General features: G+C 43.5%; 1 protein-coding gene across 1 annotated transcript; it reads left to right on the top strand.

The window, feature by feature from the left end:
• Nucleotides 1-790: 790 nt before the first annotated feature.
• Nucleotides 791-16,835, top strand: LOC311123778 (cytohesin-3; the record flags this gene model as incomplete). The annotated part of the gene is made up of 12 exons (XM_084198010.1): nucleotides 791-869; nucleotides 1,085-1,149; nucleotides 1,920-1,986; nucleotides 2,377-2,495; nucleotides 3,235-3,315; nucleotides 3,679-3,791; nucleotides 7,415-7,563; nucleotides 8,303-8,414; nucleotides 13,756-13,832; nucleotides 14,378-14,449; nucleotides 14,769-14,923; nucleotides 16,763-16,835. Exons 2-12 carry the CDS (start codon nucleotides 1,112-1,114, stop codon nucleotides 16,833-16,835), a joined length of 1,056 nt encoding a protein of 351 aa, XP_084054136.1. The 5' UTR covers nucleotides 791-869; nucleotides 1,085-1,111.
• Nucleotides 16,836-17,144: the final 309 nt, after the last annotated feature.

Raw genomic sequence — 17,144 nt, 5'->3', positions numbered from 1 at the left:
CATTAACCCCCGCTCCTTCTGCTGCCTAACCAGCTCCTCTCGCCGTGCCTCTACACTCTCCTTCTGCTCCCTCTGAACCAATGGCCCCCCTAATCTGGTGGCCTCCTCTGCTAACCAGCGGAACCGCCCTATCGCGGCCTCCTGCTGCCTCGTCGTCCACACCGTGTGCCCCCCCCCAATTTTTTGGGGGGATTGTCTCTCCCCCGTGATCAGGTCCTCCATCCCTCTTGCCAGCCTCTCGCTCATCTCCTACCAAGTCCATCCTCTCTGCTCCTCATCGGCACACTGCTTGGTCCAGGTATGGTGGGATCTTCTGTCACGATCGTTGACGAACGAGAAGGACCAAGGCGCAGCGTGATAAGCATTCATGTTTATTTATATACTGAATAAACACCACGACAAAATAACAAATTAACGATACGTGACGTCCTACGGTACACACAACAAACCTCACATGGAACAAGATCCCACAACCCACTAGTGCCAATAGGCTACCTAAGTATGGTCCCCAATCAGAGACAACGAGCGACAGCTGCCTCTGATTGGGAACCACACCGGCCAACATAGATCTACACATACTAGATCTAAACATAGACAATCAACATAGCACAACACGACACAGAAAATACACACCCTGACTCAACAAATACGAGTCCCTAGAGTCAGGGCGTGACAATCTCTCTCTCTCTCTCTCTCTCTCTCTCTCTCTCTCTCTCTCTCTCTCTCTCTCTCTCTCGCTCTCTCTCTCTCTCTCTCTCTCTCTCTCTCTCTCTTTCTTTCTCACAGTACCTGAAGACCTCTCCTTGGAAGAGAGAGATGAGCTGTCAAACATACGACGCAGGAAAAAAGAGCTACTGGATGACATTGAGGTGATTCAAGAAAATGAAAAGAAATATAAAGATTTTATATTTTTATAAAGATATCACTTGATATGATATGACATTATGTGGGTGGTTAAAATGTTACTTTGACTCTAATGACTCACATTGAGTCTGTTTAAGTTGATTTATAATGCACTGCTAAAACAACTACAGTTCAGTGGTGAATTCAACCCAGCTAATTCTCCCTCTAATCCTCTTGGCAGCGGTTGAAGTTTGAGATTGCGGAGGTGATGACTGAGATCGAGCAGCTAACCTGCGTGGGGGAGAGGTGAGTAACACACTACCCCCCTCATCAACACCCCTCTCCTCTCCTAGCTCGTCTCGTCTCCTCTCCTCTCCTCTCCAATTCATCCAGCCACACACCTGTCCCAGTGTGTGTTAATAATCCATCTTTGTTTGTGGAGCTGAGCCGTCCCCTCGGCAAAAACATTTGCTAAACGCCCCACAAACGCTCCTATTCAGGGACTGACAACTGATTGGCTGTTCAGGGCTCATTGGTGAAGAGGTGGAGAGAACATGTGTTAGTGAGGATTTAGCTTTTGTGTGTCTCAGGTGCAGCTGGGGAATGGGTCAAGCTATTTTGGGAACACAGGGAGTACACAGTATACACACATGCAATAATGTAAACACACAACACACACACAAAGAAAGAGGCATAAGGTTTTCATTATCTTTTCATTAGATTGAGTTTGAGTTAGATTGAGTTTCTCCTGCTTATCAGTTAGTAGGTGCAACAAACTGCAATCCAAATGGAAAGATAAGTCAAAAGATAATTGTTTTAAGAGGATTTATACATTCTCATATTCATAGCTGACTAAGAACATTAATAACTGAATCGACCTGAATTTCTCCTGAACCCACCCCTATGTAAACGAACAGTGTAAACTCACCACAATACCGTTCAGTATCCTGGACAAATACTGTAGAAAATACACAAACCTGACAGTTGACCTGGTGAACAAATACAGGCGTCAGTTGTTGATAATGCCACACCTGTTCTAGAGAACTGATGGATCTCTCTGCTCTGTCCAATCACAGTAAAACAACCCAAAGAAATAAACAGATCGCCATGGGAAGGAAGAAGTTCAACATGGACCCCAAAAAGGTTTGTCTAAAGTCCATGAAATCCATGCTAAATACATGATTTACCCACTTGCACTGACGTTAATCTGGTGTTATTGACTTTTTTATTGAATGTTTTATGATACCTATAAAAATAGATATAAACTTAGATGTGTACCTGTTTAACAATGTAGAAAAGGTTAAACTATAAGTCATGGTCATCCCATCGAAGATGTTATCTGGTTTTGTTGTGTAATCTGTATAAATTACTCATTGTAACGCCTCCTAGCTCTCCTTCAGGTCAAAACAGATAACTGTGTGTGTGTGAGTGTGTGTGTGTGTGTGTGTGTGTGTGTGTGTGTGTGTGTGTGTGTGTGTGTGTGTGTGTGTAGATGTAGCTTGGAGTGCTAACCAAACTGTGTGTGTCTTCCAGGGAATCCAGTTTCTGTTGGAGAACGACCTTCTTCAGCACACTCCTGAGGACGTATCCCAGTTCCTCTACAAAGGAGAGGGCCTCAACAAAACTGTCATAGGGGACTACTTAGGAGAGAGGTAACACACTGCTCTAACCTCCTCTGTTTTCATCTCTCTCTCTCTCTCTCTCTCTCTCTCTCGCTCTCTCCATCTTTCCCCCTCTACCTCTCTTTCTCCCTCACTCCCCATCTCACTTGCTCCCTTCTCCGTTCTCCCCCTCCCTCTCTCTTTCCTACACTCTGTCCATCTCTCAGTGAGATTTCTCCCTTTGTGCGTGTATAAGCCCGGGCATAAAGCCTCAGGAAATTGATTGTCTGGATTTACAGAGCACAGCGGCGATAGTAGACAGGGGGCCATGCCAGTAAAACTGCCTGGCTACATTTGTTTCTTATCTCCGACATGTGGGACACCTCACAGGGATGTGACTGTCAAAACAACCTGTGTAGCAACAGACAGACAGAGCAGAGTCTGGCTCTGTGGCTGGGATAGAAAAGTCCTCTGAACACAGCAACATATTGTATGTTAACTTCGTTGGTTGCATGCGATTTTTGTAACACAAACAAATAGCAATTTATTACTACCCACAGTGTTGTCCTATTGTATAATGGTTTGATAGAGTCATAATCTAGAGAGGGGGTGGAGGTGGGTTTAAAAAGGGCCTCTCCCCTAACAGACCTTTCAGTTACTAGAGGGATTGAAATAAACGTTGCTTATAGTTCCATTTTGGCAGTGCTAGACTTGACTAACACTGAATACCAGACATTTCCTGACCGGAATCTGAGAACCTGACATACTGTATGTACCTCATCTCTCCCAGGGACGACTTCAACCTCAAGGTCTTGCAGGCGTTCGTAGACCTTCATGAGTTTGCAGATCTCAACCTCGTACAGGCTTTACGGTGAGCTGTCTCTGCATATTACTGTACCAAGATTCCCAGCAGTTCAATCACATGTTTTAAATAATATAGTAGTATTTATTATTGATAATGTGCAGTCAATACACTTTATGATGATGTCCTGCTTTCAAGACACTTTTGGAGCCTCTGTTTTCTTTCTCATTGGTTTTCCTGTGTTCTCTCTGTCTCGCTCGCTCTCTCTCTCTCTCGCTCTCTTGCTCCCTTTCTCCCTCTCTGTCTCTCTCACACTTTCTCTCCTCACATCTCTGTTTCTGTCTCTGTCTCTCTCTCTCTCTCTCTCTCTCTCTCTCTCTCTCTCTCGCTCTCTCTCTCTCTCTCTCTCTCTCACTCTCTCTGCCGGTGTAGACAGTTTCTGTGGAGTTTCAGACTGCCTGGTGAGGCTCAGAAGATCGATCGTATGATGGAGGCCTTCGCCTCGCGGTACTGCTCCTGCAACCCCGGTGTCTTCCAATCCACAGGTACACACACACACTGGTCGTACTCTGTCGTAAGGGGAGCGCTAGACCGCCCCTGCTTTAGATCAATGTGTCAGTCTCCCTGTCTCTCTACTTTATAGCTCCACTCCAGAACTCTCTGGTCATAAAACCAGTCTTTGTTGTATAGTAAATGTTTTACATGCTATACCTCTTTAGATGGAATGGAGTCGCTCTATAAAACCTCTACAATACCCAACCCAACCCTACATTACATTTACATTTCTCTTTGTGGAAAAGCAAGTCTTGAATTGCTATTACTAATAAAATAAAATAAACCTGTATACTCACATTTCTAGAATCACTCACTATCAGTCTGTACTTGACTCTCTGTCTGATGACTTAATGCATCACTGGCCATTGTTCAAATAAAATAAAATAAAATAAAATAAAATGTTATTGGCCACATGCGCCGAATACAACAGGTGCAGACATTACAGTGAAATGCTTACTTACAGCCCTTAACCAACAGTGCATTTATTTTTAATAAAAAAGTAAAATAAAACAACAACAAAAAAGTGTTGAGAAAAAAAGAGCAGAAGTAAAATAAAATAACAGTAGGGAGGCTATATATACAGGGGGGGGTACCGGTGCAGAGTCAATGTGCGGGGGCACCGGCTAGTTGAGGTAGTTGAAGTAAAATGTACATGTGGGTAGAGTTAAAATGACTATGCATAAATAATTAACAGAGTAGCAGCAGCGTAAAAAGATGGGGTGTAGCCATGATTAGCTGTTCAGGAGTCTTGTCTTATGGCTTGGGGGTAGAAGCTGTTGAGAAGTCTTTTGGACCTAGACTTGGCACTCCGGTACCGCTTGCCGTGCGGTAGCAGAGAGAACAGTCTATGACTAGGGTGGCTGGAGTCTTTGACAATTTTGAGGGCCTTCCTCAGACACCGCCTGGTATAGAGGTCCTGGATGGCAGGAAGCTTGGCCCCAGTGATGTACTGGGCCGTACGCACTACCCTCTGTAGTGCCTTGCGGTCGGAGGCCAAGCAGTTGCCACACCAGGCGGTGATGCAACCAGTCAGGATGCTCTCGATGGTGCAGCTGTATAATTATTTGAGGATCTGAGGACCCATGCCAATTCTTTTCAGTCTCCTGAGGGGGAATAGGCTTTGTCGTGCCCTCTTCACGACTGTCTTGGTGTGTTTGGACCATGATAGTTCGTTGGTGATGTGGACACCAAGGAACTTGAAGCTCGTGAGGCACGCATTGTTGACTAGTGAGGCACGCATTGTTGCAGACAGACCGGCGGTTCATTGTTGCAGACAGACCGGCGGTTCATTGTTGCTGTGTCATCACTACTGGCATGGCTCCTCTAATAATGACTTTGATCACTGGTCAATAACAGAGGGTCATTAGTGACTAGTGAGGCACGCTCTGGCCGGTCTCTGTCCTTCCATCATCTCTGTCCCCTCCATCATCTCTGTCCCCTACCATCATCTCTGTCCCCTACCATCATCTCTGTCCCCTACCATCATCTCTGTCCCCTACCATCATCTCTGTCCCCTACCATCATCTCTGTCCCCTATGATCATCTCTGTCCCCTATGATCATCTCTGTCCCCTACCATCATCTCTGTCCCCTACCATCATCTCTGTCCCCTACCATCATCTCTGTCCCCTATGATCATCTCTGTCCCCTACCATCATCTCTGTCCCCTACAATAATCTCTGTCCCCTACCATCATCTCTGTCCCCTACCATCATCTCTGTCCCCTACTATCATCTCTGTCCTCTACTATCATCTCTGTCCCCTACCATCATCAATGTCACCTACCATCATCTCTGACCCCTACCATCATCTCTGACCCCTACCATCATCATGTCCCCTACCATCATCAATGTCCCCTACCATTATCAACCACTGACAAAGAAATGATCAGTCTATAATTTTAATGGTAGGTTTATATGAACAGTGAGAGACAGAATAACAACAACAAAATCCAGAGAAACGCATGTCAAAAATGTTATAAATTGATTTGCATTTTAATGAGGGAAATATGTATTTGACCCCCTCTCAATCAGAAAGATTTCTGGCTCTTAAAGGGAGTGCTCCTAATCTCAGTTTGTTACCTGTATAAAAGACACCTGTCCACAAAAGCAATCAATCAATCAGATTCCAAACTCTCCACCATGGCCAAGACCAAAGAGCTCTCCAAGGATGTCAGGGATAAGATTGTAGACCTACACAAGGCTGGAATGGGCTACAAGATCATCACCAAGCAGCTTGGTGAGAAGGTGACAACAGTTGGTGCGAATATTCGCAAATGGAAGAAACACAAAATAACTGTCAATCTCCCTCGGCCTGGGGCTCCATGCAAGATCTCACCTCGTGGAGTTGCAATGATCACGACAACGGTGAGGAATCAGCCCAAAACTACACGGGAGGATCTTGTCAAGGATCTCAAGGCAGCTGGGACCATAGTCACCAAGAAAACAATTGGTAACACACTACGCCGTGAAGGACTGAAATCCTGCAGCGCCCGCTCAAGAAAGCACATATACAGGGCCGTCTGAAGTTTGCCAATGAACATCTGAATGATTCAGAGGAGAACTGGATGAAAGTGTTGTGGTCAGATGAGACCAAAATCGAGCTCTTTGGCATCAACTCAACTTGCCGTGTTTGGAGGAGGAGGAATGCTGCCTATGACCCCAAGAACACCATCCCCACAGTCAAACATGGAGGTGGAAACATTATGCTTTGGGGGTGTTTTTCTGCTAAGGGGACAGGACAACTTCACCGCATCAAAGGGACGATGGACGGGGCCATGTACCGTCAAATCTTGGGTGTTAACCTCCTTCCCTCAGCCAGGGCATTGAAAATGGGTCGTGGATGGGTAATTCCAGCATGACAATGACCCAAAACACACGGCCAAGGCAACAAAGGAGTGGCTCAAGAAGAAGCACATTAAGGTCCTGGAATGGCCTAGCCAGTCTCCAGACCTTAATCCCATAGAAAATCCGTGGAGGGAGCTGAAGGTTTGAGTTGCCAAACGTCAGCCTCGAAACCTTAATGACTTGGAGAACATCTGCAAAGAGGAGTGGAACAAAATCCCTCCTGAGATGTGTGCAAACCTGGTGGCCAACTACAAGAAACGTCTGACCTCTGTGATTACCAACAAGGGTTTTGCCACCAAGTACTAAGTAATGTTTTGCAGAGGGGTCAAATACTTATTTCCCTCATTAAAATGCAAATCAATTCATAACATTTTTGACATGCGTTTTTCTGGATTTTTTTGTTGTTATTCTGTCTCTCACCGTTCAAATAAACCTACCATTAAAATTATAGACTGATCATTTCTTTGTCAGTGGGCAAATGTACAAAATCAGCAGGGGATCAAATACTTTTTTCCCTCACTGTAGCTGCTTCTGCTGGGTCCCTCGGGGGACTGGTGCTCTGACACACACCGGGTTAAAAAGGCCAGGGGTTATAGAACAGAGTGGGGTGGTGTGTGTGTGGCGGGGGTGGGGATAGTGGGTGGTATAGTAATGACTGCAAAGTCATAGCGGCATGGGTGGGGGTGTGTGTGTGCACACTCACCGCCCCCCCCCCCCCACACACACACACACACACTTCTCACCTCCTCTCCCTGCTGTCCTCCCCAGACACGTGTTATGTCCTGTCCTTCGCCATCATCATGTTGAACACCAGCCTACACAACCCCAACGTCAGAGACAAGCCCCCCGTAGAGAGATTCATCTCCATGAACAGAGGCATCAACGAGGGAGGAGACCTACCGGAGGACCTACTCAGGGTGAGAGTGAATGTTTGGTGTGGGGGGTTGGGTATAGTTGATGACTGTGTGTGTGTGTGTGTTTGTGTGTATACTATGTCATGTAGAAGCTTTACTCTCTTCTATCAAGGGTGATACTGTAGCAAAATGCTAGCTCATCTAATGTGCTCTTCGTTCAAGCCAGTAATGCTAATGATGAACATATCATCTAACAAGCTCAGAGAGATAATCACACAGCTTCAGCTCAACCGCAGTTCAAAAGGGCACACACATAACACTTCTTGCAGTTGGCTTGTTGTTCATTTCTCTCCCAACAGTTCTCAAAGTTGTAACTCAGATTGTCAAATGTGTCCCAGTGTTTAGCATCCAGTTTCAGACCCAACGAATGAGCACAGCATCCAACACTTTTTTTTCTCTAGAACTCCTTAATAGAATCTTGTTCCATCATGTTTTATGCACTGTTGATTTAGTGATGGACTGGGATGGCTGTTAGAAGATGCGGGGGGATGTTAATTTGCAAGTGTTATGAGCTGAACACTATTGCTTTCCACCCCCTTTTCCCCATCACCATTACCCTCTCTCTCTCTCTCGCTCTCTCTCTCTCTCACTCTCTCTCGCTCTCGCTCTCTCTCTCTATCTATCTCTCTCTCTCTCACTCTCTCTAACCCCCTCTTCCCCCCCTCTTTCCCAATGCTTTTCCCCTCTCCCCTTCTCTCTCTCCCCATCACTCCCTCCTCATCCCTCTCTCTCTCCTCTCCAGAATCTCTATGAGAGCATTAAGAGTGAACCCTTTAAGATCCCAGAGGATGATGGGAACGACCTGACTCACACGTTCTTCAACCCAGACAGAGAGGGATGGCTGCTCAAACTGGGTTAGTAGAGATGAGAATGCAGTCCCATACTAAGAATGCCTGCATGACACCCACCTCTCTGTTCCACTATCTCCAATGAAGCAATGTATTGTAGATGCATTCTAAGTGCTATGCTATTGCTATGCACGGTTTTTGGTTCCTCTTACACCAATCTCCTGCTATGAACCAGTACATTATTTCACTGGCTGACCCTTGCAGCTAAGATCCAGATTTTTCTGTAGACTGTAATGTTGCAGTCTCTCAAGCAATGTGTTCTGCTGCATGACTCACGTCCTATTGGTACAATATGAACAGGGTTCAGTGTTCTCACGCAGTGGGCTGTTATGTGTAGTGTTGTCTATTTTAAACCTCTGGATTCAAGGTTTTCAGGATGTTGAAGATTCAGGAATAAATATTTCACAATCTTTGGCCAGTTTAAAGTATATTTGAGCAGGATTTTATATAAATGGTTGTATGTTAATGTTGAAGTTGAATGAATCACCATGGTAAATCAACATGATAAGGTGCATTTGAGGTCACAACTGTTAGTAACATTAAACTGTATGACCCAGAGACATGTAGCAATGTCTCTCTACACGCTGTCAAGCTGACCTGTTACCATGGTTGCAGCATTAATTGAGGGAGCGGTCATCATCAGCTCTCCCACAATGCATTGCTCACAAAATAACCAGGGGCTGTGGAACTGACGGGTGTCATAGCAACACTCAAAGACACTCATTTTTTTGTTTTATATTATACCGAGCTCTCTCCTTCCTAAATATATACATTTTTACCCTCTAATCACATTTTTCTCAATTGTTTCTCTCCCATGTTTTTTTGTTTTTATTTATTTACATGGGGTTTTGATTGTCATCCCTTGCCTCCCCTTCCTCCTCCCAACATTATCTCGGTGTGATATCTTTTTATTTTTAATTTTTTTCTTTAAAAGAAAATCCCCCATATGTTTTTTTTTCTAGCAAATATATATATACAGTGGGGAGAACAAGTATTTGATACACTGCCGATTTTGCAGGTTTTCCTACTTACAAAGTATGTAGAGGTCTGTAATTCTTATCATAGGTACGCTTCAACTGTGAGAGACGGAATCTAAAACAAAAATCCAGAAAATCACATTGTATGATTTTTAAGTAATTAATTTGCTAAAAGTATTATTATATTATTGATCGATTGACTATGACTTTTCAGATCACCCAGTAATGCTATCTGCAGGGTTAGCTCCAGGTAAATATTGCAATCCTTTAGCCATTCCTGGACCTGTGTCCAAAAACAAGCTACAAATGGATTGTACCAAAACAAATGATCTAATGATTCTGTCTCTTCGCAGCAAAATCTGCAGAGCTGAGAAGATTGTATCCCCCATATAAATAACATTATATTGGAAACAAGAATTGTATATAATAATTGAAATAGAAAATTCTAAGTTTTGAATCCGGCGTCATTTGTGTATCAGTTCATAAAAACTATGCCATGGGATCGGAACGTCAAAAATCTCTTCCCAACTATTTTGCAATCTATATGGGACGGCTGTCAATCCTTTGGTCCTTAAATTAAACTGGTATACTTTTTTATTTATCACAGTTTTCTTTAACCAATTATGTTCTTTATTGCAAGGCCGACAGACAAGTTCCTTACTTTTCCCCCCTTCCACTTTCCTCTTAAATTTTTGCGGTAATGCTGCAATTATTTGGTTGTAATTTTGGGTAGAGCAGGCATTTACATATGTTTTTGTTAGCTGCATGTGCGACATAACTCCACCAGTCCTACCGATGATATCATTTACGAAGATTATACCTTTTTTAAACATTTTGTCCAAAAAATTGTTTTTTTGATCAATTAGTATATTTGAGTTTAACCACAATATTTGTTGCATTATTTGTTCTGTCATTTCTGGAGGATTAAATTGAAATTGCAACCAACTTTCTATGGCTTGTTTTAGAAATAGTGATATTTGGGAGATTATTTCCTTTTCAAATAACTTAAAGTGAGAGGTTGTAATCTGAATAAAGGGAAAAAGGCCATTCTTGAACATTCGGATTTAAGTATAACTTTTGTATGACTGAAGCTTTATAATGATAGGTCTAATGCTTTAATATTTAATAATTTCTGTCTTCCGAATTCATATTCATTTTATAAATAGGCCCGTTTAAATTTGTCTGGCTTGCCATTCCAAATAAAATGGAATATTTTTTTCTCATATAATTCAAAAAACTGTTCGCTAGGCGTAGGCAAGACCATAAGCAAATAGGTAAATTGGGATAATACTAAAGAGTTAATCAGGGTGATTTTTCCACAAATTGACAGGTATTTACATTTCAATGGTAGCAAGATCTTATCTATTTTTGATCACTTTCTATAAAAAAAGTGAGATCATTTATTTCATTTGGGATATGTATTCAGAGTATATCTACATCACCATCAGACCATTTTATTGGTAAACTACATGGCAATATACATTTTTTATTTTTTAGTGATCCAATACATAATATAGTACATTTATCATAATTTGGTTGAAATCCAGAGAGGTTAGAAAATGTACCTAGATCCTCTATGAGGCTGTGGAGGGATTCAAGTTGTGGATTTAAAAGAAAACATGAATCATCAGCGTACAATGACACCTTTGTTTTTAAACCCTGGATTTCTAATCCCCTGATATTATTGTTGAATCTGATTTTAATAGCTAACATCTCGATGGCAATAATAAATAGATATGCCGATAGTGGACAACCTTGTTTCACTCCTCTTGACAGTTTAAAACTTTCTGAGAAATAGCCATTATTTACTATTTTACACCTAGGGTTACTATCTCGGTGTGATATATTTTCTAAATGTATTTTGGGGTTTTCCGGTTGGCTGGCTGTAAGGTTACATACACATTATTTTCTGTTGTGCTTATTCCATCTGATCTCTCACCTCTCTGTCCCTAACCTCCATCCCTCCATCTCTCTTTTCATTCCCTTCTCCCATTCCCTCCATCTCAACCCACTTTTCATTCCTGTTTTAATTCCGTCCTCCAGTCAGTACATGGAGTGTTTAGGACAGTTTCCTGTTTCAACAGCCGTTGTAACGTTGCCATCCAACTGCCTTATTATGACTTGTTAGGGTTAAAGGCCAACTCAGTGCAGGTGGGCCAAGCCTTGTCACACTTAAACACACACACACACCCTGGCTCAGACATGCTGCACATTCCACTGGCTCTATGTAACGTCTCTGCAGTCTCATCAAACCCAGTATATATGTATGCAAATAGTCCCAGTGTGCCTTAAGAGCTGTGAATAGTTATATTATAGTGCTCTCTCTCCCCATCCAATTTACAGCTGGAGTATTCTCTGTAATAATTCTAATTTGGCCCAGTAAATATAAACCCTGAAGGCTATGAATGAATTAGTCTATTTTAAAGAGGATCACTCTGTAAACTGTGGAAATTAAGAGAAAGGATTTTAAGCATTTTACCTCATGTAAATACGTCAGGCAAAACTCGCCAGAAAGTCTATGAAACAGCGTGTATATGATTAGTGACTTTTTAGCATGGACTTATCGACCTAAAAGACAGAAAGGAAATGAGAGATTCAATTAAATGAATAAGATGGTACTAAAAACTCTCTGGTAGTACTTAGAACATGTGTTTTTCCATGGACACTACTGCACTAAAGGATGGTCAGTGATGAGCCCTGTAGGAATGTTGGGACAAAGCTCTCCCACAATAACTTTGTTAGGACAAATCCCACTCACACACACCCAGGAAACCACAAGATGCACAGTCAGCCTGCCACACCACATCCTATGACATGTCTCACCTGGAGGGCCAAAAAACGGAAAACTGGATCATTCCAGATATTCTCAGCTGTGGATTAATGACTATCAATTGTAGAAATAGAATGGAGATACACAGAGAGCAAAAAACAACCACCACTTTGTAACTCAAAAGTATCAAATTGGATCAGGGCTTATTTGTGTGGCATGTACAACATGGTAGCCCAGTTTACCCAACTAATACACAGATAATCGGCATAGCACTGAAATGTGACTGTGTGGAAAGAAAAACATCAATTTGAATGTCTTGAATGCCTGCTCCACTTACAATCAAACAGCCAGCTGTATTTAGTATGGTTTTATGTGAATTCCACTGCCAGTGCTGAGGGCTAAGTGTGTGTGTGTGTGTGTGTGAGTTCTCCATTTTCCAACACAGTATTGGAGTATTTTTATTGCTGTCTTCCAACAGGGAAATCTTCTCAGCATCCCTGCCTTGTATCACTGTGTTTGCATGTTTCATTTCAGCTGAACGCTGCACTGTATTGGGTTGTAGTTGCCTAAGGGGGAACTCTGTTAAAAACTATTTGAACTGTGTGTTGCCCCCCTCTCTACCCCTCTGATTTGGTATACCCATGCTACAAAACGTAAGAATCTTTGCTTGGGGGTTTGGTGTGTGTGTGCATGTGTGTGCATGTGTGTATGTGTGTGTGTATTATTCCTCCAAGGGTGTTTTAGATGCCAAGTTAGGTTCATATCAAGTGTGTACCTTCCTTCTTCTGGAGATCCAATAGCATTTTATTCCATTGCCTCTAAAAAATGTATGAGCAAAGTTAGCAATAATTCAGAAGTTGTGTGAGTAATCATTTCCATAACATTCACTATGCAGTAACTGGAAGAGATGGTGTAACCAATCACGTTGCTGAACAAATCCTGTGATGGAATTGCATCACCTCTCAATCAGTGGTGCCAAGTACCAACAGCAGAGTTCATTGGCTTTGATCTTTCTGTGTCTTAGCTCCATTCAAACACAGGAGGAGGATGGGCTGTTTTAGAGGAAGTGTACTGTAAGGTCTCTGTCTCTCTCTGTCTCTCTCTCCTCTCTCCTCTCTCGTCTCATCTCTCTCTCTCTTTCTCTCTCTCTTTTCTCCCTCCTCTCTCTCTCTTTCTCTCTCTCACTTTCCCTCTCTCTCTCGCTCTCTCCCCTCTCTCTCTCTTTCTCATACTCTCTCACTCTCTCGCACTCATCTTCAATTCCTCCTGTGCCAGTGGTATACATGCTTTACATGCAGTATATAGATTTTCTGCCATTGTTTGAGTCAAATCTCACAGCAACTTTTGAATTTCCTTACACATGCTCATATTTATTTATCTTGCTCATATTCTCAAAGAGGGGTGGCTGATGTGTAACACTAGAGCTGTCACGTTGTTGTGGTCAAGGTGGCCATTACTTTGCCTACTTTCCACCTCTGGTCTTGTTGGAGTGCCTTCCTCCTGTTGTTCATACTGTGAGGAGTATGGTGGAGGCTGTCAGTCCCTCACTAATACCATTGTGTCATCACTTCCTGTTTCCACTTCCTATTTCCTGTCTCAGGGGGACGAGTGAAGACCTGGAAGAGAAGGTGGTTTATCCTGACAGACAACTGCCTGTACTACTTTGAGTACACAACAGTAAGTCTGTGTGTGTATGTGTGCATGAATGCGTGTGTGTGTGCATGCATGTGTGCGAGCGCAGTATTTTAGGCAAGTACGCTTTTTGCCTGTGTGTGTGTGTGTACACGTGCTTACATGTGGTAGTATAACTGGAAGCTCTTTATCGTAGTATCTTTATCATAGCATTTGCCTCTCTATCCAGAGATAGTTGCTTTATCAGCAGTCTGTCCTCTACCCTTGTATTATCCTAGTGGATCATATAATTATCTCTCTGTCCTCCAGACTGCCTGCCGGACACTAACATCATTAGTTATATTAGAGAGAGCAGAGCAGAGGGGAATGAAGGTTGTTTTCCAGTCTATGAAACAATGTCACAGCACATATTTCTCTCTCTCTCTCTCTCTCTCTCTCTCTCTCTCTCTCTCTCTCTCTCTCTCTCTCTCTCTCTCTCTCTCTCTCTCTCTCTCTCTCTCTCTCTCTCTCTCTCTCTCTCTCTCTCTCTCTCTCTCTCTCTCTCTCTCTCTCTCTCTCTCTCTCTCTCTCCCCCCCCCCCCCCCCTCCAGGATAAGGAGCCTCGTGGGATCATCCCCTTAGAGAACCTCAGTATCAGAGAAGTGGAAGAACCCAGGAAACCAGTGAGTGCTTCATGATACTGCATCATAGCCCTTATGAACCGTTATTATGTCACTATTATATTAGGTGGTACTGGTAGTCAACCTCATCCACAAGGTTCCACTCATCCAGTGGAGAAACCCAACCCATGATATCACCAGGGGTCAAAAGTCAACATAGTCTTGCATTTTTCTAGTAATGTATTTGACCTGGAACATGTAACCTAGTTGGGGATGGGGTCTCTCTAAATGTTGGGCAATACAACCACCCTTTCACCTCCACCTTGTTGGGATTATGCTACAATGCTACCACCCTTTCACCACCACCATGCCCCCCCTCCAGAACTGCTTCGAGCTCTACAACCCCAACCACAAGGGTTCGGTGATCAAGGCGTGTAAGACGGAGGCGGACGGCCGGGTCGTCGAGGGCAACCACAAGGTGTACAGGATATCAGCGCCCACGACTGAGGAGAAAGAGGAGTGGATCAAATCCATCAAGTAAGACTCCTGACCGTCACATACACTATCTAGGCTGCAATGCTAGTTAGCTTCCCTCCACTCCCCACCACATTCACTATCTAGGCTGCAATGCTAGTTAGCTTCTCAAAACCACTCTCCACCACATTCACTATCTAGGCTACAATGCTAGTTAGCTTCCCTCCACTCCCCACCACATCCACTATCTAGGTTGCAATGCTAGTTAGCTTCCCTCCACTCCCCACCACATTCACTATCTAGGTTGCAATGCTAGTTAGCTTCCCTCCACTCCCCACCACATTCACTATCTAGGCTGCAATGCTAGTTAGCTTCCCAAAACCACTCCCCACCACATTCACTATCTAGGCTGCAATGCTAGTTAGCTTCCCTCCACTCCCCACCACATTCACTATCTAGGCTACAATGCTAGTTAGCTTCCCTCCACTCCCCACCACATTCACTATCTAGGCTGCAATGCTAGTTAGCTTCCCAAAACCACTCCCCACCCCATTCACTATCTAGGCTGCAATGCTAGTTAGCTTCCCTCCACTCCCCACCACATTCACTATCTAGGCTACAATGCTAGTTAGCTTCCCTCCACTCCCCACCACATTCACTATCTAGGCTACAATGATAGTTAACTCCCCCAGGGGAAATCGGGAAGGATTCGTTACCGCTTAAAGCACCCCGGGGGATGGGGAGCGAGCCCAGCTAGCCTGGCCAGGAAAGGAGGCTAAAAATCTGTAGCCACAGAGGCTAACCAGCTTGCAGTGTGTGTGTGTTATCTTCTCCAGAGGGAGTCAAGAAGGATTTAGCCAAGATAAAAGGCTTTCATGTCAATCACATTTCCTCAGTAAAATAGGGATGGTCATATAGTCAATCTCCTTATCCTCTTATCTTTAATCACGATTTAGGACAGTTTTTAAATAAACAGTTAAGACTACTTTTAGGGGACAATCTGTGTGAGTTTGGAAAATTCTGAACTGGACTATGAAGCTCTTATATAACTGTATCAAATACATTTTATGTAGGCTAACTCAATATATTTGCTATACTGTAGCGCCATTGTAATAAGTCAATATTTGGTAACATATTCATATCCATTTCAATGTGTCGCAATGTCTTTTCATGGATAAACTTGATCCTATTTCATTCTCTGTTTAATTTATTTCCAGAAAGAAAGGCACCCCGGGGTTTCTTCTTTAGTTTTTCTGAAATTAGGTTGCAGTAAATAACCAAACCAAAAAAAAGGAGAGGAATTGTTGTCATAGCTCAGAGACATAGTCATATATGGGGCTCAATGTAAAGGGAGTAAGAGAGAGAGAATCCACAGTGGGGGGTTGAGCCGGTTTTGGCTTTGTGCTGGTGCTAACAGGATTTTACACCCGTGAAACTGAAACTGCGCTCTGTGCCGGAGCCAGAATGGCTCTCTGACTCACTTCGCTTTGTGCAGAGTGCCTTCTCTCCCAGAAAAAAAGAGAAGGAGTGTTGATAATTTAGAGCGCTGTTGTTTCCCCTGCACTCCAACCTATAAACCTGGAAAACTGCAGAGAGGAGAGAGCGTGCTAGAATGAGAACACTTGGAAGGGTTCTAGAACAGGGAATCAGGGAACGACATTCCACAGAATCTCTGAAAGAGATGGAACCGGAGTGCTGAGGAAAATAAGAAAAAAGGGGTTGGATAGGTTCTCTTCAGAAACCATGGAAACAAAACTAGGTCACCGAACAAACTTTTATTTTTTTGATCTAGTTAGTTATTAAGGCATGGGTTTGTAGAAATGTGGCTGCATTTCCATATCAAAGATGCTCAAGTTTCCCCTTGGCGTATTATTATATATTTATTTTGATTGGCTGTTCCAGGGCGAGCATCAGCAGGGATCCCTTCTACGATATGTTGGCCACCAGGAAGAGACGGATCGCCAACAAGAAGTGAGGAGGGACATTCCTTCCCGGGACACCCCTCATCCCAGTGCACCCCAAACCCCCTTCCCTCAGCCCACCAATCCTCTTCCCCAGACAGACTTTACTCATGAAATTAAACACCCCTTCCACAATCCCCCCTCCCTCCCTCCACTCCCACGGACAGACTCCACTCATTAAGTTCCCTCCCTACTATCCCTCTCGCCCTGGACCCCCAGAACTCAACTTGTCACTAGAGAGATGGATGGCCAACCAAAGATAGCCATCTGACCCTTCAGATCCTGATAGAACTCCCACCCGGTCTTGAAGGCAATGAGGAAAG

Source organism: Coregonus lavaretus (assembly GCF_964263955.1).
Source record: "Coregonus lavaretus genome assembly, contig: HAP1_SCAFFOLD_2012, whole genome shotgun sequence".
NCBI lineage: Eukaryota > Metazoa > Chordata > Actinopteri > Salmoniformes > Salmonidae > Coregonus > Coregonus lavaretus.
Note: the sequence above shows the minus strand (reverse complement) of the source record. Positions and strands in the feature narration are given on the sequence as shown.